General features: G+C 43.7%; 2 protein-coding genes across 2 annotated transcripts in view; both read right to left on the bottom strand.

The window, feature by feature from the left end:
* LOC127910360 (uncharacterized) overlaps positions 1-25,454 on the bottom strand; it is a 295,811-nt gene that overhangs the window by 35,710 nt on the left and 234,647 nt on the right. The window lies entirely within an intron of this gene.
* Positions 6,884-14,447, bottom strand: LOC118400518 (zinc finger and SCAN domain-containing protein 31-like). The gene is made up of 2 exons (XM_035797458.2): positions 14,124-14,447; positions 6,884-8,822 (listed from the first exon to the last, which is right to left on the bottom strand). Exons 1-2 carry the CDS (start codon positions 14,314-14,316, stop codon positions 7,504-7,506), a joined length of 1,512 nt encoding a protein of 503 aa, XP_035653351.1. The 5' UTR covers positions 14,317-14,447; the 3' UTR covers positions 6,884-7,503.

Below are 25,454 nucleotides of genomic sequence, written 5' to 3' on the forward strand. Positions count from 1 at the left end.
TTCAGCAAAGTCATTCTACTGCCAATGTTTGTCTATGGAGATTACATGGCTGTGTGCTCGATTTTATACACCTGTCAGCAACGGGTCTGGCTGAAATAGTCAAATCCACTAATTTGAAGGGACAAACTTTTGTATACAGCACATTTGGAACGTATTCAGACTCCGTCCCTTTTTCCACATTTTGTTATGTTACAGCCTTATTCTAAAATCTACACACTATACCCCAAATGACAAAGCAAAAACAGGTTTTTAGAAATGTTTGCAAATGTATAAAACTAAAATACAACTTTTTTACATAAGTATTCATACCTTTTGCTATGGGAATTGAGCTCAGGTGCATCCTGTTTTCATTGATCACCCTGGAGATGTTTCTATAACTTGGAGTCCACCTGTAGGTAAATTCAATAGGACACAATTTGGAAAGGCACACACCTGTCTTTATAAGGTCCCACAGTTGACAGTGCATGTCAGAACGAATGCCAAGCCATGAGGTCGAAGGAATTGTCCGTAGAGCTCTGAGACAGGAGTATCAAGGCACAGATCTGAGGAAAGGTAGTACAAAATGTCTGCAGCATTGAAGGTCCCCAAGAACACAGTGGCCTCCATTCTTAAAAGGGAAGAAGTTTGGAACCACCAACACTCCTCCTAGAGCTGGCCGCCCGGCCAAACAGCAATCGGGGGAGATGGGCCTTGGTCAGGCGGGTGGCCAGGAACCCAATGGTCACTCTGACAGAGCTCCAGAGTTCCTCTGTAGAGATAGGAGAACCTTCCAGAAGGACAACCATCTCTGCAGCACTCCACCAATCAGGCCTTTATGGTAGAGTGGACAGACAGAAGCCACTCCTCAGTAAAAGGCACGATAGCCCACTTGGAGTTTGCCAAAAGGCACCTAAAACACTCTCAGACCATGAAAAACAAGATTATCTGATCTGATGAAACCAAGAGTGAACTCTTTGGCCTGAATGCCAAGTGTCCCGTCTGGAGGAAACCTGGCACCATCCCAACGATGAAGCATGGTGGTGGCAGCTCTATACAGGATCGAAATAAATATGAACGGCGCAAAGTACAGAGAGATCCTTGATGAAAACCTGCTCCAGAGTGCTCAGGACCTCAGACTGGAGAAAAGGTTCACCTTCAACAGGACAACGACCCTAAGCACACAGCTAAGACAACGCAGGAGTGGCATCGGGACAAGTCTTTCAATGTCCTTGATTGGCTCAGCCAGAGCCCGGACTTGAACCCTATCGAACATCTCTGGAGAAACCTGAAAATAGTTGTGTAGTGACGCTCCCCATCCAACCTGACAAAGCTTGAGAGGATCTGCAGAGAAGAATGGGAGAAACTCCCCAAATACAGGTGCCAAGCTTGTAGCATCATACCCAAGAAGACTCAAGGCTGTAATCACTGCCAAAGGTTCTTCAACAAAGTACTGAGTAAAGGGTCTGAATATTTATGTGAATGTAATATTTCTAAAAACCTGTGTTTGCTTTGTCATTATGGGGTATTGTGTGTAGATTGATGAGGGAGGAAAAAAATGTTATACATTTTAAAACTAGCCTGTAACGTAACAAAACTTGGAAAAAGTCAAGGGGTCTGAATACTTTCCGATTGCACCGTATATCTTAATTTGACATACTTTTTTATGGCATGCAAGAAAGTACAAGATGGATAGACAGCAACTCGCCCAAGCCTTCCCCATTTCTCCTTCTCCCAAATCCAGTCAGCTGATGTTCTGAAAGAGCTGCAAAATCTGGACCCCTACAAATCAGCCTGGCTAGACAATCTGGACCCTTTCTTTCTAAAATGATCTGCCGAAATTGTTGTAACCCCTATTACTAGCCTGTTCAACCTCTCTTTCGTGTCGTCTGAGATTCCCAAAGATTGGAAAGCAGCTGCGGTCATCCCCCTCTTCAAAGGAGGGACACTCTTGACCCAAACCTCTACAGACCTATATCTATCCTACCCTGCCTTTCTAAGGTCTTCAAAAGCCAAGTCAACAAACAGATTAACGACCATTTCGAATCCCACCGCACCTTCTCCGCTATGCAATCTGGTTTCAGAGCTGGTCATGGGTGCACCACAGCCACGCTCAAGGTCCTAAACGATATCTTAACCGCCATCGATAAGAAACAATATTGTGCAGCCGTTTTCATTGACCTGGCCAAAGCTTTCGACTATGTCAGTCACCACATCCTCATCGGGAGACTCGATAGCCTTGGTTGCTCAAATGATTGCCTCCCCTGGTTCACCAACTAATTCTCTGATAGAGTTCAGTGTGTCAAATAGGAGGGCCTGTTGTCTCGATTCATACTCGTCGCCAAACCCACTGGCTCCAGGTCATCTACAAGACCCTGCTAAGTAAAGTCCCCCCTTATCTCAGCTCGCTGGTCACCATAGCAGCACCTACCTGTAGCACGCGATCCAGCAGGTATATCTCTAGTCACCCCCAAAACCAATTCTTCCTTTGGCCGCCTCTCCTTCCAGTTCACTGTTGCCAATGACTGGAACGAACTACAAAAATCTCTGAAACTGGAAACACTTATCTCCCTCACTAGCTTTAAGCACCAGCTGTCAGTGTCACACCCTGACCATAGTTTGCTTTGTATGTTCTATGTTTTGTTTGGTCTGGATGTGATCTGAGTGGGCATTCTATGTTGGATGTCTTGTTTGTCTGTTTCTGTGTTTGGGCCTGATATGGTTCTCAATCAGAGGCAGGTGTTAGTCATTGTCTCTGATTGGGAGCCATATTTAGGCAGCCTGTTTTGTGTTGGGTTTTGTGGGTGATTGTTCCTGTCTTTGTGTTTGTTACACCAGATAGGGCTGTTTTCGGTTTTAAACATTTCTTGTTTTGTATATTGTTCATTTATCATCTTCATTAAAGATGTATCACAATAACCACGCTGCGTTTTGGTCCGCCTCTCCTTCAACAGAAGAAAGCCGTGACAGAATCACCCACCACAACAGGACCAAGCTGCGTGGTAACGGGCAACAGTAACAGCGATGTCAGGATTTCGGGACATGGGAGCAGAATCTGGACTACACAACTTGGGAGGAGATAGACAGGTGGGCGGTCGACCCAGGGAGAGTGCCGGAGCCCGCCTGGGATTCAATGGAGCAGTGCGAGGAAGGTTACAGGACAATGAGGTTGGCGAAGCGAACACGGCTGGCAAGGAAGCCCGAGAGGCAGCCCCAAAAATGTATTGGGGGGAGGCACACAGGAAGTATGGCGAAGCCAGGTAGGAGACCTGAGCCAACTTTCTGTGCTTACCGGAGGGTGAGAGAGACCGGGCAGGCACCGTGTTATGCTGTGGAGCGCACGGTGTCCCCAGTGCGGGTGCATAGCCCGGTGCGGTACATACCAGCTCCGCGTATCGGCCGGGCTAGAGTGGGCATCGAGCCAAGTGCCATGAAGCCGGCTCTACGCATCTGGTCTCCAGTGCGTCTCCTTGGGCCGGCTTACATGGCACCAGCCTTGCGCATGGTGTCCCCGATTCGCCTGCATAGCCCAGTGCGGGCTATTCCACCTCGCCACACTGGCAGGGCGACCGGGAGCATTCAACCAGGTAAGGTTGGGCAGGCTCGGTGCTCAAGAGCTCCAGTGCGCCTGCACGGTCCGGTCTATCCGGTACCACCTCCACGCATCAGCCCTCCGGTGGCAGCTCCCCGCACTCGCCCTGAGGTGCGTGTCCTCGGCCCAGTACCACCAGTGCCGGCACTACGCATCAGGCCTATAATGCGTCCTGCCTGTCCAGCGCTGCTAGAGCCTTCCTCCTCTCCAGCGCAGCCGGAGTCTCCCGCCTGTCCGGCGCTGCCAGAGCTCCCGCTCCCTCAGTCCAGAGGCGCCAGAGCCCCTCATTCCAGAGGCGCCAGAGCTCCTCAGTCCAGCGCTGCCAGAGCCTTCCTCTCCAGCGTCGCCGGAGCTACCCGTCTGCCCAGCGCCATCAGTCGCCAGTCTGCCCAGCGCCATCAGAGTCGCCAGTCTGCCCAGCACCGCCTGAGCCACCCGTCTGCCCAGCGCCGCCAGTGCCGCCAGTCTGCAAGGAGCCGCCAGTGCCGCCAGTCTGCAAGGAGCCGCCAGTCTGCAAGGAGCCGCCAGTGCCGCCAGTCTGCAAGGAGCCACCAGTCTGCCAGGAGCCGCCAGTGCCGCCAGTCAGCCAGGAGCCGCCAGTGCCGCCAGTCAGCCAGGAGCCGCCAGTGCCGCCAGTCAGCCAGTCAGCCAGGATCTGCCGGAGCCGCCAGTCAGCCAGGATCTGCCAGAACCGCCATTCAGCCAGGATCTGCCAGAGCAGCCAGTCAGCCAGGTTCTGCCAGAGCCGCCAGTCAGCCAGGTTCTGCCAGAGCCGCCAGTCAGCCAGGAACTGCCAGAGTCGTCAGCCAGTACCGAGCTGCCCCTTTGTCCCGAGCTGCCCCTCAGTCCAATGGGTTCATTTAGAAGGGTCTCCGTGGTTAGGAGGCCACGGAAGCGGACAATGGGGCGGACTAAGACTATGGTAAAGTGGGGAAAAAACCAGAGCCGCCACCGCGGACAGATGCCCGCCCAGACCCTCCCCAATAGGTTCAGGTTTTGCGGCCGGAGTCTGCACCTTGGGGGTACTGTCACACTCTGACCATAGTTTGCTTTGTATGTTCTATGTTTTGTTTGGTCAGGGTGTGATCTGAGTGGGCATTCTATGTTGGATGTCTTGTTTGTCTCTTTTTGTGTTTGGGCCTGATATGGTTCTCAATCAGAGGCAGGTGTTAGTCATTGTCTCTGATTGGGAGCCATATTTAGGTAGCCTGTTTTGTGTTGGGTTTTGTGGGTGATTGTTCCCATCTTTGTGTTTGTTACACCAGATAGGGCTGTTTTCGGGTTTTTCACATTTCTTGTTTTGTATATTGTTCATTTATCATCTTCATTAAAGATGTATCACAATAACCACGCTGCATTTTGGTCCGCCTCTCCTTCAACAGAAGAAAGCTGTGACAGTCAGAGCAGCTCACAGATTACTGCACCTGTACATAGCCCATTTATAATTTAGTCCAAACAACTACCTCTTTTCCTACTGTATTTATTTATTTTGCTCCTTTGCACCCCTTTATTTCTCTCTCTACTTTGCACATTCTTCCACTGTAAATCTACCATTCCAGTGTTTTACTTGCTATATTGTATTTACTTCGCCACCATGGCCTTTTTTGCCTTTACCTCCCTTATCTCACCTCATTTGCTCACATTGTATATAGACTTATTTTTCTACTGTATTATTGACTGTATGTTTGTTTTACTCCATGTGTAACTCTGTGTCGTTGTATGTGTCGAACTGCTTTGCTTTATCTTGGCCAGGTCGCAGTTGTAAATGAGAACTTGTTCTCAACTTGCCTACCTGGTTAAATAAAGGTTAAGTAAAAAAATATAATGACTATGAATCTGAGCGATGGGTCTCTGAAAAGGAAAAGGACTGTATTTAATCTCTCTGCAATGTGGCTCTAGAATTCTTTTGACTGGAAATATCCCGTATGAGATCTCCTCCATTCACACGTGTGCGTACACACGACATACACACACTCACATACCCACCCCTGCTCATTTCTACCCCCTGTCACCCCTAACACAGACATGCACCCATCCCTGCACATAAATACAGACTCGCTCCTCCCCCGCCAAACACTAACAAACACGTACCCAGACAGACACAAAGGCACATACAGAGTGTGCGCAGGGTGTGCTGAACTGTGAATTATGATAATAGATGAGTAATGCACATTAATAAAGCATTATCCTAAGTGACAGAAAATGAGAGATGGGGAGGACAATAGTAGAGAGGGGCACATGGAGGGGGAGAGGAGCGATATAGGGAGGAAAGGGAGAGATGGGGGAGAGGGAGATATATATAGGGAGAGAGAGAGGTGACATAGGGAGAGATGTAAAGGAGAGATAAATGAATAGAGGAGATGGAGAAGAAGGAGAGATACAAAGAGAGGAGAGGGAGAGATAAAGGGATAGATGTATGGAGAGAGGAGAGGGAGAGATATGGAGCAATATAGGGATCGAGGAGATAGGGGAGACATAGAGAGAGAGGAGAGGGAGAGAGAAATAAAGATAGAGGGAGAGAGGGAGAGGGATAGAAATAGTGTCCACCACCCAAAGAACATCCAGCCACCAAGCATTGGAGTCAACATCCAGCATCCCCGTGGAACACTTTCAACACCTTGTAGAATCCATGCCCCGACAAATTTTGGCTGTATTAGGAAGGTGTTCTTAATGTTTTCTACACTCAGTGTACATCTTCTTGGACATGTCATATAATTGAACACTTAAAGCCAAATTATGGTCATTCCGGAGTCTGCATTAGCCATACAGCATTTACTGCGATGCGGCCTCTGCAGAAGTCAGGGCATTCATACTTCTTGCACTTCGCAGAGAGCTGTTGTGAAGGAAGCTGTCAAGGAAGTGAGTTTGTTTCTACAGGACGTACCGCCCCCACCTACCTTCAACCAATCATATCAATGTGGAGCTATACGGAACCCTCTGCATCGTTACATAATATGGACAATGTGGTACAGAGCTTAATTTGGCATCCGCAATTGCGTCACACCCTCCATACGGAAACTCTGGACCACATAAAACCTTCTTATAGGCAGGTAGCCTAGTGGTCAGAGTGTTGGGTCAGTAACCGAAAGGTTGCTAGATCGAATCCTTATGCTGACAAGGTAAAAATCTGTTGTTCTGCCCCTGAACAAGGCAGTTAACCCACTGATCCTAGGCTGTCATTGTAAATAAGATTTTGTTCTTTACTGACTTGCCTAGTTAAATAAATGTCAAATAAAAATCGTCTCTCAGTGTCCTTTGTGTTGTTCTGTCTATTTTGTATGAATAAACTACATTAATTATTCTGAAAGACTTTTATACACATGGAAGTACATTTTTATTACATCAAAAAATATCAACATTTGATATGTAAATAACAGCAAGAATAACATTTGAGATGTACATTTAAAAAAATCTAAAATGAATTGAACATCAAGGGACAACCTCAATTTCTCAATATTTTTACAACATGGATAGAAGGTCAGGGCTCTGTGCAGGACAGTCAAGTTCTTCCACAACGATCTCGACAAACCATTTCTGTATTGACCTTGCTTTGTGAACGGGGCATTGTCAAGCTGAAACAGGAATGGGCCTTCCCCAAACTGTTGCCACAAAGTTATAAGCACAGAATCATCTAGAATGTCATTGTATGCTGTACAGTTGAGGCCTTGCCTGAACCATGAAAAACAGCCCCAGACCATTATTCTTCCTTCACCAAACTTTATAGTTTGCATTAGGTATTGGGGCAGGTAGCGTTCTCCTGGCATCTGCCAAACCCAGATTCGTCCGTTGGACTGCCAGATGGTGAAGTGTGATTCACCATTACAGAGAACACGTTTCCACTGCTCCAGGGCCCAATGGCAGCGAGCTTTACACCACTCCAGCCGACGCTTGACATTGCTCATGGTGATTAAACCTATACTCTTGGGGGGGGGGGGCTATTTAAGTAGGGTGTCAGACGTTTTCGGGCAGGGACTCCGCTGTACTGAACTTAGGGAGAAGCTTGTTCCACCATTGGGGTGCCAGGACAGAGAAGAGCTTTGACTGGGCTGAGCGGGAGCTGCCCTCCTGTAGGGGTGGGAAGGCCAAGAGACCAGAGGTGGCAGAACGGAGTGCTTGGGTTGGGGTGTAGAGTTTGACCATAGCCTGAAGTTAGGGAGGGGCAGGTCCTCTTCCTGCTCCGTAGGCAAGCACCAGGGTCTCAAAGATGATGTGAGCTTCGACTGGAAGCCAGTGTGTGTGGAGGAGCTGGGTGACATGGGAGAGCTTGGGAAGGTTGAACACCACGCGTGCTGCGGCGATCTGGATATGTTGCAGGGGTTTGATGGCAAAAGCGGGGAAATATATGATCTCTCCCCTGTGTGAGTCATCATATGATCTTTCAGGCATATCTTCTGACTAAAGCACTTGCCACAATCACTGCACTTAAATGGTTTCTCCCCAGTGTGTATCCTCATATGTCCTGCCAAGTTTCTCATTCGGCTGAAGCATTTTCCACAATCTTTGCACTGATATGGTTTCTCCCCAGTGTGAATTCTCATATGTTCCGTTAGGGTTCCCTTCTGACTGAAACTTCTGCCACATACATTACAGAAATATGGTTTCTCCCCAGTGTGAATTCTCTGATGTGCTTTTAAAATGCTACTTTTCAGAAAGCATTTCCTGCAGACAGGACACCTGTGTGGTCTCTCCCCTGAATGAGCCTCCCTCAATGGAACTTTCAACTCACTGGCTTCCCTGATCTTAGAGCTTTGTTCTTTCTTCGTCCAAGTTGTCTTTGATTTGAGTGGCTGTAACCCTGACATTAATCCTCCAGAGTCCACCCCATTGTCACTTTCACTGTTCCCAATCCGAGTTGCAGAGCAGTCTGAGTGTACTGTAGAGAGGGGTTTAGATTCACTTGTTGGTTCTGATGCACTGCAGCCCTCTCCATTAGGTTCTGTTTTGATGTCTTGTTCAGTTGTTTTGGTGGGAAGAGAGTCCCTCTCTCTGTTCTCCATAGTCTGGGTTTGGGGAAGATATAAGGGCTGATGAGGGTCCGGATCATAGTCACTTTTTACACAGGGTAGAGTGAATATGAACTCTTTGATATCAGACGCCAGCCCTTCAAGCTGCTCTTCCTCCTGACTGGTCACAAACTCCTCCTGTTCCTCTTTAATCTGAGTGGGCTCTGGGTCCTCCTGGTCCAGACTGGGGCTCCAGTCCTGCTGCTCAGGAGGAATGTCTTCAGGGACAGGGGGAGTGAGCTGCTGGGAGTCTGAAGAGAAGAATAGGGTATCAATAAGATGTAGTTTTCAATTTCAATGTGGCCTTGAGCCCAATTATTAGATTAAAGACAGTAAGCTACAATTGGAATGTTCAATTTCATCAGTTGTAAATAGTTCTAACATTACAGCTAAACAATTGAATGAATCAGGTGTTTAGTGGCAGTGGCCTGGCTAGCCCATCTTCTCTAGACAAAGATTATATCTCAGTCTAGCATTATAACACTAGCCCACAATGCACTGTGGGATTTATTTACCGACCTGTGTCTGTCTGGCAACGCTTTTCCCACTTCGAAGGGTATATCCGTGGTCGGTGGACCGGTCTGATAAAGAATGTGTTGTTTGCGTCACCGTGTGATGCCCAGGAAATAATTACATCTAATTGTTAGATGCTACCACCCCCCTCCAAATGAAAACCAAACATGGATGTCAATGTTTGCGTGCTCTCCATTCTACTTCGTCTGCGGCAGCATGGTGCCCATATTGCGAGGTAGATTGTTACACCAGATAGCGTGATTTAACCAAAGATGATGGTATCTACTAGAATTTTGCAAGTTTGCAAAAAAAGTTATTTCACTATACTTGTGCATGTCACATTAAAACCTGAAACAGACTTCCAGGCATTGCGCTAACGTTAGTTAGCATTGGCTGGCAAAACTACCTCCAACTTCCTACATACTGGACACAGAGACATAAAAATGATATCCAAAAGTTAATCTGATTTTGGGGAAGTAGATAAATGGCATCAAAATCTGAGCAAGAGAACAAGTACATTGGAGTGTCTAGTTTGAGAAACAGACGCCTCACAAGTCCTCAACTGGCAGCTTCATTAAATAGTACCCGCAAAACACCAGTCTCAAAGTCAACAATGAAGAGTCCAGGATGCTGGCCTTCTCGGCAGAGTTGCAAAGAAAAGGCCATATCTCAGACTGGCCAATAAAAATAATAGATTAAGATGGACAAAAGAACACACACACTGGACAGAGGAACTCTGCCTAGAAGACCAGCATTCCGGAGTTGCCTCTTCACTGTTGACATTGAGACTGGTGTTTTGCGGGTGCTATATAATGAAGCTGCCAGTTGAGAACTTGTGAGGCGTCCATTTCTCAAACTAGACACTAATGTACTTGTCCTCTTGCTCAGTTGTGCACCAGGGCTTCCCAGTCCTCTTTATATTCTGGTTGGAGACTGTTTGTGCGGTTCTGTGAAGGGAGTAGTACACAGCGTTGTATGAGATCTTCAGTTTCTTGGCAATTTCTCGCATGGAAAAAGCCTTCACTTCTCAGAACAAGAATAGACTGACGAGTTTTAGAAAAAAGTTATTTGTTTCTGGCCATTTTGAGCCTGTAATCGAACCCACAAATGCTGATGCTCCAGATACTCAACTAGCCTAAAGAAGGCCAGTTTTATTGCTTCTTTAAATCAAAACAACATTTTCCAGCTGTGCTAACATAATTGCAAAAGGGTTTTCTAATGATCAATTCGCCTTTTAAAATGATAAACTTGGATTAGCAAACACAACGTGCCATTGGAACACAGGAGTGATGGTTGCTGATAATGGGCCTCTATACGCATATGTAGATATTCCCTAAAATAATTAGCCGTTTCCAGCTACAATAGTCATTTACAACATTAACAGGGTCTACACTGTATTTCTGATCAATTTTATGTTATTTTAATGGCCCCAAAAAATGTGCTTTTCTTTCAAAAACAAGGACATTTCTAAGTGACCCCAAACTTTTGAACGGTAGTGTATATTTCAGTTATGTGAGATACCCTGTAAGAGACTTCGTGCCCAAACCCATGAAGTGTGATAAAACTATTTGGACATGTGTCAAGTGTATGTAGACAGGAGGAGTATTGTATGCCAGTTGAGGCAAAATGTTGCAATTATGGTAGTGAGCAAACACCTGATTCATGAAGTGCCCTGTTAGAGTGAAGGAGACAGAGGTGACAAGAGTAAGGGCTGTCCAGCATGTCTCCTATCTGGAGGCGTTGAGAAGAGTAGAAGGGAGTAATGTTGAAGAAACCATGCTAGTTGGATTAGAGACAACCGTAAATGTTACTCGCCAACAGGATCCTGACATGATGCATGTTAAAAAGGTGGACTTTGTATCGTTTCTTGCACGAGTTATAAACTTGACAGCGCAAACAATGAGGAAATCTGAGAAAATAGGTAATCATTGAATTTGTATATAAACCCTTCCTGGGTTTCAAACACATTAAAGCACTTACATTACATATTAAACAAAAGACAAAACCCCTACATATCTACCATACAAAATGTATAATACCACCATACAACAATATTACAATGCACGTGTGTGTCTGTACCTTTGTGTGTGTGTCTTCACAGTCCCTGCTGTTCCATAAGGTGTATTTTTACCAGTTAAAAAAAAAATATGATTCTACTGCTTGCATCAGTTACTTGATGTGGAATAGAGTTCCATGTAGTCATGGCTCTATGTAGTACTGTGCGCCTCCCATAGTCTGTTCTGGACTTGGGGACTGTGAGGAGACCTCTGGTGACATGTCTTGTGGGGTATGCATGGGTGTCAGAGCTGTATGGTAGTAGTTTAAACAGACAGCTCGGTACATTCAACATGTCAATCTCTCTTCCACTTCAAGCCATGAGAGATTGACATGTATATCGTTAATGTTAGCTCGCCGTGTACTTTTAAGGGCGTGCCGTGCTGCCCAGTTCTGAGACAATTGTAATTTTCCTAAATCCCTCTTTGCGGCACCTGACCAGACTACTGAACAGTAGTCTCGGTGCAACAAAACTAGGAACTGTAGGACTTTGTTGATAGTGTTAAGAAGGCAGAGTAGAGCTTTATTATGGACAGACTTCTCCCCATTTTAGCTACTGTTGTATCAATATGTTTTGTTGCAGTTATTTCAGTAGCTGACGTGTATAGTGTTGAATCATCTGCATACATAGACACACTGGCTTTACTCAATGCCAATGGCATAGCGTTAGCAAAGGCCTAAACAGTTACCCTGGGTAATTCCTGATTCTACCTGGATTATGTTGGAGGCTTCCATTAAAGAACACCTTCTGTTCTGTTAGACAGGTAACTCTTTATCCACATTATAACAGGGGGTGTAAAGCCATAACACATACGGTTTTCCAGCAGTAGACTATGATCAGTAATGTCAAAAGTTGCACTGAAGTCTAACAAAACAGCCCTCAAAATCGTTTTATCATCAATTTATCTTAGCCAATCGTCAGTCATTTGTGTAAGTGCTGTGCTTGTTGAATGCCCTTCCCTATAAGCATGCTGGGGGCAAAAGGAGGTGCAACTGGATATTGGGAAGGTGTTCCTCATGTTTTTTTTCACTCAGTGTATGTGTATTAGTTTTTCTACTGATGTTTTGTACTACATTCTTATGCACTGTGACTTCAAAGGTGCAGAAAAACGAATATGGTGTATTCTGTTGTCAATTTGTTTACTGAAATGTATTTTATTACTTAGGGTTGGTAACAGGCTGATTGGTCAGCTATTTGAGCCAGTAAAGGGGGCTTTACTATTCCTGGCCTGAGGGGACACACTTTCTAGTAGGCTGAAATTGAAGATATGGCAAATAGGAGTGGCAATACCGTCCGCTATTATCCTCAGTAATTTTGCATCCAGATTGTCAGACCCCGGTGGCTTGTCATAGTTGATAGCCAACAATAATTAGATCACCTCTTCCACACTCACTTGACAGAATTCAAAAGTACAATGCTTGTCTTTCATAATTTGGTTAGATATACTTGGATGTGTAGTGTCAGCGTTTGTTGCTGGCATGACATGCCTAAGTTTGCTAATCTTGCCATTGAGCCATCTGATTCCATGAATGACAGAGCAGAGTTTGCCTTTTTTCCAAACTTGTAATTTAAGGTCCTCCAAAGCTTTCAACTATCATTCTTTATATGACTTATTTTTGTTTCATAGTATAGTTAATGTTTCTTAAATTTGCAGTACGCTTGCCAATTGATTGGGATGCCAGTCTTCTTTGCCATTCCTTTTGCCTCTTGCCTCTCAACCATACAATTCCTCATCAATCCAAGGGGATTTAACCGTTTTTACAGTCATTTTCTTAATGGGTGCATGCATATTAGTAACTGGAATAAGGAATTGCATAAATGTGTCAAGTGCAGCTTCCGTTTGTGAGTGTGGCTGAATGTTTTTTTGGGGGACTTTACAGCAGAGACATTACAAAGAATACTATCAACTAACGTTCCATCCTCACAGGGCCCTGCGCCTGTGTAGGGATGTGACTTGCTTGGATTATCTTTCATATTGGCAATACATAATTAAAAAAAAAAACTATTAAATTGATACACACTTATAGGGTTAGGGTTCCCACACGGCCATATTGCAGTGCTTGTTTACGGAAAACGGACGTTAGACAGTGGACTATCTGTGCTAATTAGCCATATGTATCTCTGAACACCAGTGTGTAAACGGAAGACAGACGCCACAAACGTGTTGTCACTGAAAAACACTCTCGGCCAAACTGTTAAAAACGGGTGAAATAGTGTACAGTGTGTATTTTGCATTTGTTAAATAATTTTGATGTGATATAAAAGGGATGTATGTTTCTAGAACCGTACCGCGATTGAGAATCGATTCATGTTTAGTATTTAGCTTCTAGAGCCAATTGGCCTTTTAAACAGAAAATGTAAGGTCCTTGGACTAAGAAGCAACGTTGGGCTTCTTGGGTCCAATATTTGGCTACACCAAACTGTACCTACCTCTTAAAAAGATCTGGTTAAATCACATTATGTTGTATCAATCTGTAGCTAATTGCGAGGCTGACTAGGAAACAGACAGGTGTGCAGACAAAGCAAGAACACAACATGAAATCTATGTTTGCTTTTCATTTCGATGGGGGACTGGGGGTGATAGCGTCTACAATTGTATTTAGGCCTAACTATTTATTGGGCACTGATCTGTGATACAAACGAGGACTTCCTAATCAGAACCTTCTACCGATATATGCCCGGACCTTGGAAAAGTTGCCAAACAGGCACGGGTTGGCAAATAACTCACAAGGTGGACCATGTTTAGGTCCAGCTAGAAAATATGAGCTGTGGCCTGACTAGCTTCGTCTCGCAACTAGCCATTTAAAATTAACATTAACAATTGACTTTTCCTTTGAATGTTACAGAATGATATCTGTAACAATAAAAGTTACTATAAAATATTATTTAAATGGCTACTGTGGCTAGTTGCCGGACAAAGCTATGGCCTGCTAGGTGGTTCAATTAGATTGTTATAACGGGGTCATAGCTATTCACTACTAACCTGCAATATGTAACTTTATGTCGGGATTGAAAGCCAAATCCAGCAGCCTTTGTAGACGTTCTATCTCCTCCTTCGAACGGGAGATTTCTTCCTGGTACTCTGCTATGGTATTTTCCACAGCCCCTAATATCTCAACAGCCGCTGCTGTTAAGCGCTCGTTTAGAAAAACCTGCAAAAGCTGAATTTTCGACATTTTGATGGAAATATAAGTACACTTTGTTTTACTATGAAGATATGTGTTTTGCTGCTAACAATGTGTCTAATGGTAGCAAGCATTATCAGCGTCTGGTCAGCGAAATAAAATAAAAAGTACTTCCGCGTCAGGGAATTTCAACCAATTTCAAAATAAAGGTCCCCATGTAATAGTAGAAAATAGTAACCTGTATTTATTCATGATGTATGGAACATAATTGTCCAAATTTTAACAATTGTTAATATTCGTTAATATTTAAGTATTCAATGTCCATTCAATTTGGGTTTTAAAACATGTTCAAATAAATGCCCCCAATTCAAATCACTGTATATGCATTCAGCTCATATTGGCTTATAGAGAAAAAATGATTATTTTTGTAAAAATGGGGTGGGGGGTATTCAGTAGGGTTTGTAGAATCTAAATATAGTGTCATTTCATGGGGCTCTGAAAAAATACAGATTATTGCTGGCCTTTTACTGTGGTCAAAAAGCTTAAAATTGGATGGTTTGATACTATATGGTTCAAATTTAGCACTGTACAGGAAAAACAATTAATTGTGTGTCCATAAAACCAGTGTCCAGTCTACTCCCTAGAGTCCCTAAAATACAAAACAGGTGAGTTTGAACAAAAAGCTATGTTATAGGAAGCTTTATGTTGACATTTGAACAGTGAGAGACATATCAGCGCCATGGACAGCTATCATTTTAGAATGTTATGTTGTCAGCCTATTTTCAAATACTGTATGTGGCAAATATGTGGCCCAAAGCATGTCAATCCATCATTGGTAATAGGTCAGCATAATGACCCACTAGATTGTATATATCAATTACTCCCCTGGTTACAAGAATTGGGCATGATACAGTGGTCAGTGCCATGCATATTGATAGCTGTGATCAGCATCTCACACAATCAGCTTTACTTCAACAACATTTCAGGTTCAACTAAATACAGACACATCATCGCTTGATATTCTATTCAGGCAATTAATCACAAAAGAGGGTGCACCCACAAATTGCAGTCAATGTGATGGTGTATTGATTAGACAGACTGTTTGGACCACCACACCAGATATTCTTGTTATTTTTTATCCCTGTGTAGCAGAAAATGGTAGAGTTAAGAGAAACCCAGTTCTTCCATCCATTGCAATTAAAATCCCAGTTGGCAACAAGAAACAGATGTACAGATTGAGCTCTGTAATATGTCACTCAGGCGCAAAATCTCAGAGGGGGCAGAGCTGGATTTGACACCAATATACGAGCAGATGACTAACACATTTCTGTTGGCACGAGAACAGAAGGAATGATATATTTCTAGGAAGTAGTTATTGAGCCTCACACACAAACACATTGCAATGATGTACAAACACTTGATTCAGAATCAGAGATTTCTGTCATTCCACAGTATGAATACTTCTCCAATCACAAATATATCAAGTATATCGGACAAAATTATGAAAGACAAGAATTGTACTTTTGAATTCCGTAAAGTCCGTGTGGAAGAGGTGAAAAAAAATATATATATTGTTGTTTATCAACAATGACAAGCCACCAGGGTCTGACAATCTAGATGGACAATTACTGAGGATAATAGCAGACGATATTGCCACTCCTATTTGCCACATATTAAATTTAAGCCTACTAGAGAGCGTGTGCCCTCAGCCCCGGAGGGAAGCTAAAGTCATTCCGCTACCCAAGAATAGTAAAGCCCCCTTTACTGGCTCAAATAGCCGACCAATCAGCCTGTTACCAACCCTTAGTAAACTTCTGGAAAAAATGTTGTTTGACTAGATACAATGCTATTTTACAAAAAAACAAATTGACAACAGAATTTCAGCATGCTTATAGGGAAGGACACTTAACACGCACAGCACTTACATAGATGACTAGTGATTGGCTGAAAGAAATTGATGATAAAATGATTGTGGGGGCTGTCTTGTTAGACTTCAGTGCAGCTTTTGACATTATTGATCATAGTCTGCTGCTGGAAAAGCACATGTGTTATGGCTTTACACCCCCTGCTATAATGTGGATTAAGAGTTACATGTCTAACAAAACAGAGGGTGTTCTTTAATGGAAGCCTATAAAATATAATCCAGGTAGAATCAGGAATTTCCCAGGGTAGCTGATTAGGCCCCTTGCTTTTTTCCATTTTTACTAATGACATGCCACTGACTTTGAGTAAAGCCAGAGTTTCTATGTATGCGGATGACTCAACACTATACAAGTCAGCTACTACAGCGACTGAAATGACTGCAACACTCAACAAAGAGCTGCAGTTAGTTTTAGAGTGGGTGGCTGATTAGACCAGTTAGCCTTAAATGTTTCTAAAACTAAAAGCATTGTATTTGGAATAAAACACTCCCTAAACCTCAACTAAATCTTGTAATAAATAATGTGAAAATTGAGCAAGTTGAGATGACTAAACTGCTTGGTGTAACACTAGATTGTAAAGTGTCATGGTCAAAACATGTTGATGCCGTAGTTGAAACGCCCGGGGTGTAGTGGGGAGCGCTACTTTTTAATGCACCACAACGGTGAACAGACGCCAAACCAAACAAATGCCCCAAACACGGAGGACGTAAACAGTCCACCAAAAATCCAAACACACGGACAACCATGACATACAGCCGTGTACACATGTACACTGAAATAATCCTGTACAACCAGCAGGCGGGTAAATAAAGCCCAACCAATAGCCCAAACTAAACACAGGTGCAACCAATAAACAGAAAAGGGGGAAAAGGGATCAGTGGCAACTAGTAGGCCGGTGACGATGACCGCCGAGCACCACCCAAACAGGAAGGGGAGCCACCTTCGGTAGGAGTAGTGACAGTAGTAGCTAAGATGGGTAGAAGTCTGTCTATAATATAGCGATGCTCTGCCTTCTTAACAACACTATCAACAAGGCAGGTCCTACAGGCGAGTACTGTTCAGTACTGTTCAGTCGTGTGGTCAGGTGCCACAAAAAAGGACTTAGGGAATTTGCAATCGGCTCAGAACAGGGCAGCACTGCTGGCCCTTGGATGTACACAGAGAGCTAATATTAATACTATGCATGCCAATCTCCCCTGGCTGAAAGTGGAAGAGAGATTGAGATTGACATGTTGAATGCACCAAGCTGTCTATCTAAACTACTGGCACACAGCTCGGACACCCATGCATACCCCACAAGACATGCCACAAGAGGTCTCTTCACAGTCCTCAAGTCCAGAACAGACTATGGGAGGCACACAGTACTACATAGAGCCATGACTACATGGAACTCTATTCCACATCAAGTAACTGACGCAAGCAGTAAAATTAGATTTAAAAAACAGATTAAAAAAACACCTTATGGAACAGCAGGGACTGTGAAACAACACAAACATTGGCACAGACACATGCACACACACACACACGCGTACACACACATATGATAACATACGCACTATACATACACATGGATTTAGTACTGTAGATATGTGGTAGTGGTGGAGTAGGGGCCTGACGGCACACAGTGTGTTATGAAATCTGTGAATGTATTGTAATGTTTGAAAATTGTATACTGCCTTAATTTTGCTGGACCCCAGGAAGAGTAGCTGCTGCTAATGGGGATACATAATAAATACAAAAAATACAAATCACACAGTGGATGAAGTGTTACCCATTTTAATGTTTCTGAATACTACATCAGTATTTTCTGAATGCCATAAGAGATTACTTAGAGCTGACCAAGTGAAACAGTCTCCTCACTTTAAAAAGGCCACTTCACAGTTTGAATGTCACGCCCTGACCTGAGAGAGCCATTTTATTTCTCTATTTGGTTAGGTCAGGGTGTGATGTCGGGTGGGCATTCTATGTTTTGTATTTCTGTGTGTTTGGCCGAGTGTGGTTCCCAATCAGAGGGCAGCTATCGTTGTCTCTGAATGTGAATCATACTTAGGCAGCCTGTTTTGCCACCTTAGTTGTGGGTAGTTGTCTGTGTTAGTGGCCTGTATAGCCCTAGTAAGCTTCACGGTCATTTTTGTTGTTTCTTGTTTTGTTGGCGACATTTATAATAAAGGAAAATGTACGCTCACCGCGCTGCACCTTGGTCCGGTCATTTCCGTGACGACGATCGTAACAGAACTACCCACCACACACGTACCAAGCGGCATGGCCGGGAGGAGCAGCGTTTTCTGGAGGAATGGACATGGGAGGAGATCTTGGAAGGCAAGGGACCCTGGGCAAAGGCTGGAGAGTATCGGCGTCCAAGGGAGGAGATAGAGGCGGCAAATGCAGAGCGGCGACAGTACGAGGAGTTGGCACAGCGGAGCACGAGAGGCAGCCCCCCAATTTTTATTTGGGAAGGGGCACATGAGGAGATTGGCTGAGTCAGGTTGGAGACCTGAGCCAACTCCCCGTGCTTACCGTAGGGAGTGTGGTACTGGTCAGGCACTGTGTTATGCGGTGGAGTGCACGGTGTCTCCAGTGTGCGTTCAGACCCCGTTTCACTACATTCCAGCTCCCCGCATCGACCGGGCTAGAGTGGGCATCCAGCCAGGACGAATGGTGCCGGCTCAGCGCATCTGTCCACCAGTGCATCTCTACGGCCCAGGATATCCTGCGCCCGCTCTGCGCACTGTGTCTCCGGTGCGTCTGCACAGCCCAGTGTGTCCTGTGCCAGCGCCCCGCATTTGCCGGGCGAAGGTAACCATCCAGCCAGGACGGGTTGTGCAGGCTCTACACTTGAGAGCTCCAGTGCGCCTCCACGGCCCAGTGTATCCGGTGCCTACGCCAAGAACCATATTTTGCAAACATACATATACTATTCCCAGCATAGTCACATTTTCAGAGGAATACCCATTTGTGAAAATGTACACTAGTCATGACCAGCTTTGGCATGTAAATTGCACTAAGACAAAAGTGTCAGTTGGCTATAGTTTTCAAATTACTCAACAAATTGCTGCACAAAGCCACACTTTGTCTAGTTGTATATGACAGCATAAGATGTGTAGAGGTTCTCCACTTTGGTCTGAAAAAACGTCATTCACTTAAGCACTGGCAAATGCAAGGAATGTGATTACTCTCAACATAAAGACATTCCTAACAACTCAAAGGAAACTGTCTTCCTTAACCACTGAGGATTTTAACTAAATAAGCAATTGGGATTGGTTCAGTGGTAAGATAATTGATGTGTACCTTGATCTTGTAAAAAGTATAAATGCGGATAGATGTTCTGCCTAAGGTACCTGGAACAGCATGCAATTGGTGGCGTTTTGAGAATGTAATAATAGCTGTGAAAAGCACATTGGAAAAAAGCACATTAGATGAAAAATAAATTATGTGCTAGCAATGGTATAACATCAGGTTTAGGTAGGTTATTTTCTAAATGTAATCCGTTACAGTTACTAGTTACCCGTCAAATTGTAATTGGATTACATTCAGGTACTTTTATATTACTTTCCCCTTAAGAGGCATTAGATGAAGACAAAAATGTATGTTACCAATTGAACGACATATATTGCAGGATAAATCAATGTTAACGTTTACATAGCTGCCCATATATAGATGTCAAAAATGTCTTTATTGGTTGATTATGTAGGCTTCTTCTAACCCATCACTTTCTACTACGTATGACATGATACAATTATATAAATAAACAAGAATCAAACAGTCAAAATAATGATTATTTTGTTTGAATTTTAATTGTATATTTTATTTTTACCAGTAGGGTATTATGTTCTTGACATTCATTTACTTAAGCTCCATCTATTTCTCAATGTGCTCCACCTTATAATATTCTTTATCTTATAAATCTTATAAAGAAAGTAGCAATTATCCTTGAGATTTTCCCCATGGAGTTATATTTGTTTTTGCATTATGCCAAAAATATAGATTTTGTATCATGCACAGCACTTAAGGGCTCCCGAGCGGCGCAGCGGACTAAGGCACTGCATCTCAGTGCAAGAGGCGTCACTACAGTCCCTGGTTTGATTCCAGGCTGTATCACATCCGCCCATGATTGGGAGTCCCATAGGGTGGTGTGCAATTGGCCCGGCATTGTCCAGGTTTGGCCTGGGTAGGCCATAATTGTTAATAAGAATTTGTTCTTAACTGACTTGCCTAGTTAAATAAATAAAAATATTGTTTACAGCGGACTTTTATTTTGAAGACAAAATCCAAAAGCCGGAAGTATAAATGCGGATAGGATCTGGTTAATGTTGCTGCCGTGACGTGCATGCAAGAGTGCTGCCAGTGTAACAATTCAAACGCTTCCTAGTCAACGATATCAGTTTATAGTATGGGGGGTGATAAGGGACATATATAAGCCTAGGCAACCGTACCAGCTGACATGATTACCAACGCCTTACTAATGTCTGAATGATGCCCACATCGCGTGTTAATGAGATTCATAATGTACATCATTTATATTAATTAAATCTTAACCATAAATGTTAGAAACTTACTATTTTTTACTGCATGTCTGCTACTGCAGACATTCCGCAGTAGCCACCTTGAACTATAGTGTAGCCTACGGCTTGTGTATTTCCTGTTATCGCTAATGGCCTAGATAAAATGATGCCCAATCTATAGATAATCTGTCTTTCCCTCAACACCTCATGGCATGGTATGTTATCTTATCTAGCTGTATACAGATCTAAATGTTGTTAGCCAATCACAGACTGTGTTGTTGCCAGTTCCACATCAGACAACCAATAAAAGTTGTGTCCACGGCTTTCAGAGGAGTTCATAGGTGCTATTCGGAATCCTTGGGATGTCCCTTCAATCGAATAGAGCAGTTCATAGACTTCCCAGAGGTTCGTGCTATTCGGGATGTCTATACCTCTATCAAGTATAAATGTACATTGGTTAAGTTTAGTGTTAATTTAGGATTCAGGGTAAGGACGTCTCAAAGAATCCGGTGACCGTTCATAGAGTGAGAGACTGGCACGGTATTTGAGAGCTCGGCGGCGACACAGACTTCATTTGTTTTTTATAAGCTGCAGAAGCGATTTGAGTGTCTGCCCCAGATAGTTTCATTAGAGACGATGAAAATAATTACCCAGATGTACTTGATCCAATTGAGGAGTAAGTAGGCTATATTTAAGTTGTGATATCGTAAGGAAATATTTAGGGCTACCGTGGTTTATTTGGAAATAATATTTTTTTGTGTTTTGTTTCTAACGTATTGTCAAAAGCACGAAGGCAATATTATTTACTGTGTCGATAGCGCAGTAGGCTAGTGTACAATAACATCATTTGATGTGCTAGTATTTATTTAATGGATTCATTCAATTGTAAATGAAATAACTACTTTTCACTGAAGGGAAACGAGGTACAACATGCAACTTCAATCAAAGATCTAAAATCATGCCTGACAATGTCACAACGGTATCCTACTTCATTCATTGAATACTGCATGTATTGCTATCACTGGGAGTATGTTAATGAAGGCTTTTCAGCTGTTGAACTATGCCAATGTCGAACTAATTTCGAAATATCTTTCTTTTAGTCAAGATGTGATGAGCCAGATCAACCACTCAGCTTCAATGCAGCTGTTCAACCCACCACCCTCTCACTGTTCTCCCTCCACAAGTAACCACATCCTCTTCTCCTGTTCAACTACAGTGCCACCACACTAAAAATGACTGTACATATACCCCTGTGACCATCTCAGTGTAACATGATCCATCCAAGGCCTCAGCTGGATGCCTGGAATGTAAGCAAGACGCTATAGAGTGTGTGTGTGTGTGTGTGTATGGAGTTCCAAGTAAAGACTTGAGAAGATGGCAAAGGAAATAATGATGCGAGTGAGATCATACTGTATGGAAATAAAGACCCCTTGAGATCTAAAATTAGTGTGGGGTGCCTCTTGTCTCCTTTTTGTCCGTTTGAGGATACTACAATCACCCCTGGTGGAGGTTCTTGGAACACTGCGATTTAAGTCTGAGCAGAGGTTGACGAAAACCTTCAAAGGTGGTGGTTCTGTTGCATGTTATCTTGAATACCAGGCAGATGTTTGAGTACAGAATCAAATGGTGTGAACTGAACAGGCTAAACTGGTTGAGACTCTTTGAGAAAGGGGTTCAAACAGAACCCTTTTTAGTTCCAGGTAGAAGTGTTTTTGGTTCCATGTAGAACCAAAAGAGTCCAAAAGGGTTCTATCTAGACACAGAAACAGTTCTACCTGGAACCAAAAAGGGTTCTCCTATGTGGACAGTGGAAGAATCCTGTTAGTTTATAGATAGCATCTTTGTATATGAGTGTAGCCTTATATGGCAGTTGTGGTTCTGTGGATATCTGTGTAAAATAAAATGGTGCTGGTAAGTTAAGATAATCAGAAATACTATGAAACATCCCCACTTTTAGCACACATTTGCAAGCAGGCAAAGTCACCTATTTGTGCTGAGGCATGTGTGATCACTCAACATTGACAGGACCAACAAATAATACATGCTTGGGACTCCCGAATGACACAGCAGTCTAAGGCACTGCATCTCAGTGCCAGAGGCATCACTACAGACCCTGGTTCATTTCCAGGCTGTGTTTGGGAGTCCCATATGGCAGCGCACAATTGGCCCAGCGTCATTGCTATAGCATAGATTGCTGTATAAAATCTGGACCGTTGCTTTTCCTATGGCTAAGCAAACAAGTGGTAGCACATGCTTTTTGCACGTCTCTATAACAAAGTCTATATCCTCACATGACGTGTATGTGACATGTTACGAGAACTGAACACCACGTCTACATGACGTGTATGTGTCACGTTACGAGAACTGAACACCACGTCTACATGTCGTGTATGTGTCACGTTACGAGAACTGAACACCACGTCTACATGACGTGTATGTGTCACGTTACGAGAACTGAACACCACGTCTACATGACGTGTATGTGTCACGTTACGAGAACTGAACACCACGTCTACATGACGTGTATGTGTCACGTTACGAGAACTGAACTGAACACCACGTCTACATGACGTGTATGTGTCACGTTACGAGAACTGAACACCACGTCTACATGACGTGTATGTGTCACGTTACGAGAACTGAACACCACGTCTACATGACGTGTATGTGTCACGTTACGAGAACTGAACTTAACACCACGTCTACATGACGTGTATGTGTCACGTTACGAGAACTGAACACCACGTCTACATGACGTGTATGTGTCACGTTACGAGAACTGAACACCACGTCTACATGACGTGTATGTGTCACGTTACGAGAACTGAACACCACGTCTACATGACGTGTATGTGTCACGTTACGAGAACTGAACACCACGTCTACATGTCGTGTATGTGTCACGTTACGAGAACTGAACTGAACACCACGTCTACATGACGTGTATGTGTCACGTTACGAGAACTGAACTGAACACCACGTCTACATGACGTGTATGTGTCACGTTACGAGAACTGAACACCACGTCTACATGTCGTGTATGTGTCACGTTACGAGAACTGAACACCACGTCTACATGACGTGTATGTGTCACGTTACGAGAACTGAACACCACGTCTACATGTCGTGTATGTGTCACGTTACGAGAACTGAACACCACGTCTACATGACGTGTATGTGTCACGTTACGAGAACTGAACACCACGTCTACATGACGTGTATGTGTCACGTTACGAGAACTGAACTGAACACCACGTCTACATGACGTGTATGTGTCACGTTACGAGAACTGAACACCACGTCTACATGACGTGTATGTGTCACGTTACGAGAACTGAACTTAACACCACGTCTACATGACGTGTTGTGAAACCGTCGGCAGTTTGACTCTTTAGAAACAAACTTGTCTCCATTGACAGTCCATGTTAATTCATGCCGTTATTATTATGGCGCTATACGTTAGGTGACTTGGTGAGAGGTATCAGTAGCTTCAGTTAGGTGACTTGGTGAGAGGTATCAGTAGCTTCAGTTAGGTGACTTGGTGAGAGGTATCAGTAGCTTCAGTTGGGTGACTTGGCGAGAGGTATCAGTAGCTTCAGTTAGGTGACTTGGCGAGAGGTATCAGTAGCTTCAGTTAGGTGACTTGGTGAGAGGTATCAGTAGCTTCAGTTAGGTGACTTGGTGAGAGGTATCAGTAGCTTCAGTTGGGTGACTTGGCGAGAGGTATCAGTAGCTTCAGTTAGGTGACTTGGCGAGAGGTATCAGTAGCTTCAGTTGGGTGACTTGGTGAGAGGTATCAGTAGCTTCAGTTAGGTGACTTGGTGAGAGGTATCAGTAGCTTCAGTTGGGTGACTTGGTGAGAGGTATCAGTAGCTTCAGTTGGGTGACTTGGTGAGAGGTATCAGTAGCTTCAGTTAGGTGACTTGGTGAGAGGTATCAGTAGCTTCAGTTGGGTGACTTGGTGAGAGGTATCAGTAGCTTCAGTTAGGTGACTTGGTGAGAGGTATCAGTAGCTTCAGTTGGGTGACTTGGTGAGAGGTATCAGTAGCTTCAGTTAGGTGACTTGGCGAGAGGTATCAGTAGCTTCAGTTAGGTGACTTGGTGAGAGATATCAGTAGCTTCAGTTAGGTGACTTGGTGAGAGGTATCAGTAGCTTCAGTTGGGTGACTTGGTGAGAGATATCAGTAGCTTCAGTTAGGTGACTTGGTGAGAGGTATCAGTAGCTTCAGTTGGGTGACTTGGTGAGAGATATCAGTAGCTTCAGTTAGGTGACTTGGTGAGAGGTATCAGTAGCTTCAGTTGGGTGACTTGGTGAGGTATCAGTAGCTTCAGTTAGGTGACTTGGTGAGAGGTATCAATAGCTTCACGAGACTTAATTCTGGCATGAATCACCCCCCATATCGGCTTGTCTTTTTGAAACTGCACAAGGTAAAATTGTTATTCCGCCACCTGCTGTAATGGAAATGTAGCGCATCTGAACTCAACAATCTCCACCTGTTCCAATTCTATAATGCAAATCAAACACACAGCAAAAGTTGTGGACTAACTTTCCACTATATATATTCACTGTGAAATATCCTACAACTCATCTCTACTAATGACTAATAATAAAGGTTGAGAAACTACTCAATTTATTTGCGCCCCTGTACTAACAAATCTATAAAAATAACCTACAACAAAAACGTAAAAATGCTAAACTAATTAAAAATAACATTTTATTAAGAAGAAGCATGATACACCAATCCACTCTAAGATACTCACAACA

Source organism: Oncorhynchus keta, chromosome 21 (assembly GCF_023373465.1).
Source record: "Oncorhynchus keta strain PuntledgeMale-10-30-2019 chromosome 21, Oket_V2, whole genome shotgun sequence".
Taxonomy (NCBI): domain Eukaryota; kingdom Metazoa; phylum Chordata; class Actinopteri; order Salmoniformes; family Salmonidae; genus Oncorhynchus; species Oncorhynchus keta.

What these genes read in the sequence shown, in the direction of transcription:
- LOC118400518 (XM_035797458.2), bottom strand. Translation starts at nt 14,316, where the DNA reads ATGTCGAAAATTCAGCTTTTGCAGGTTTTTCTAAACGAGCGCTTAACA. An exon ending in CATAAAGTTACATATTGCAG is followed by an intron (nt 8,823 to 14,123) that starts GTTAGTAGTGAA and finishes TCTTCTCTTCAG; the next exon opens with ACTCCCAGCAGCTCACTCCC.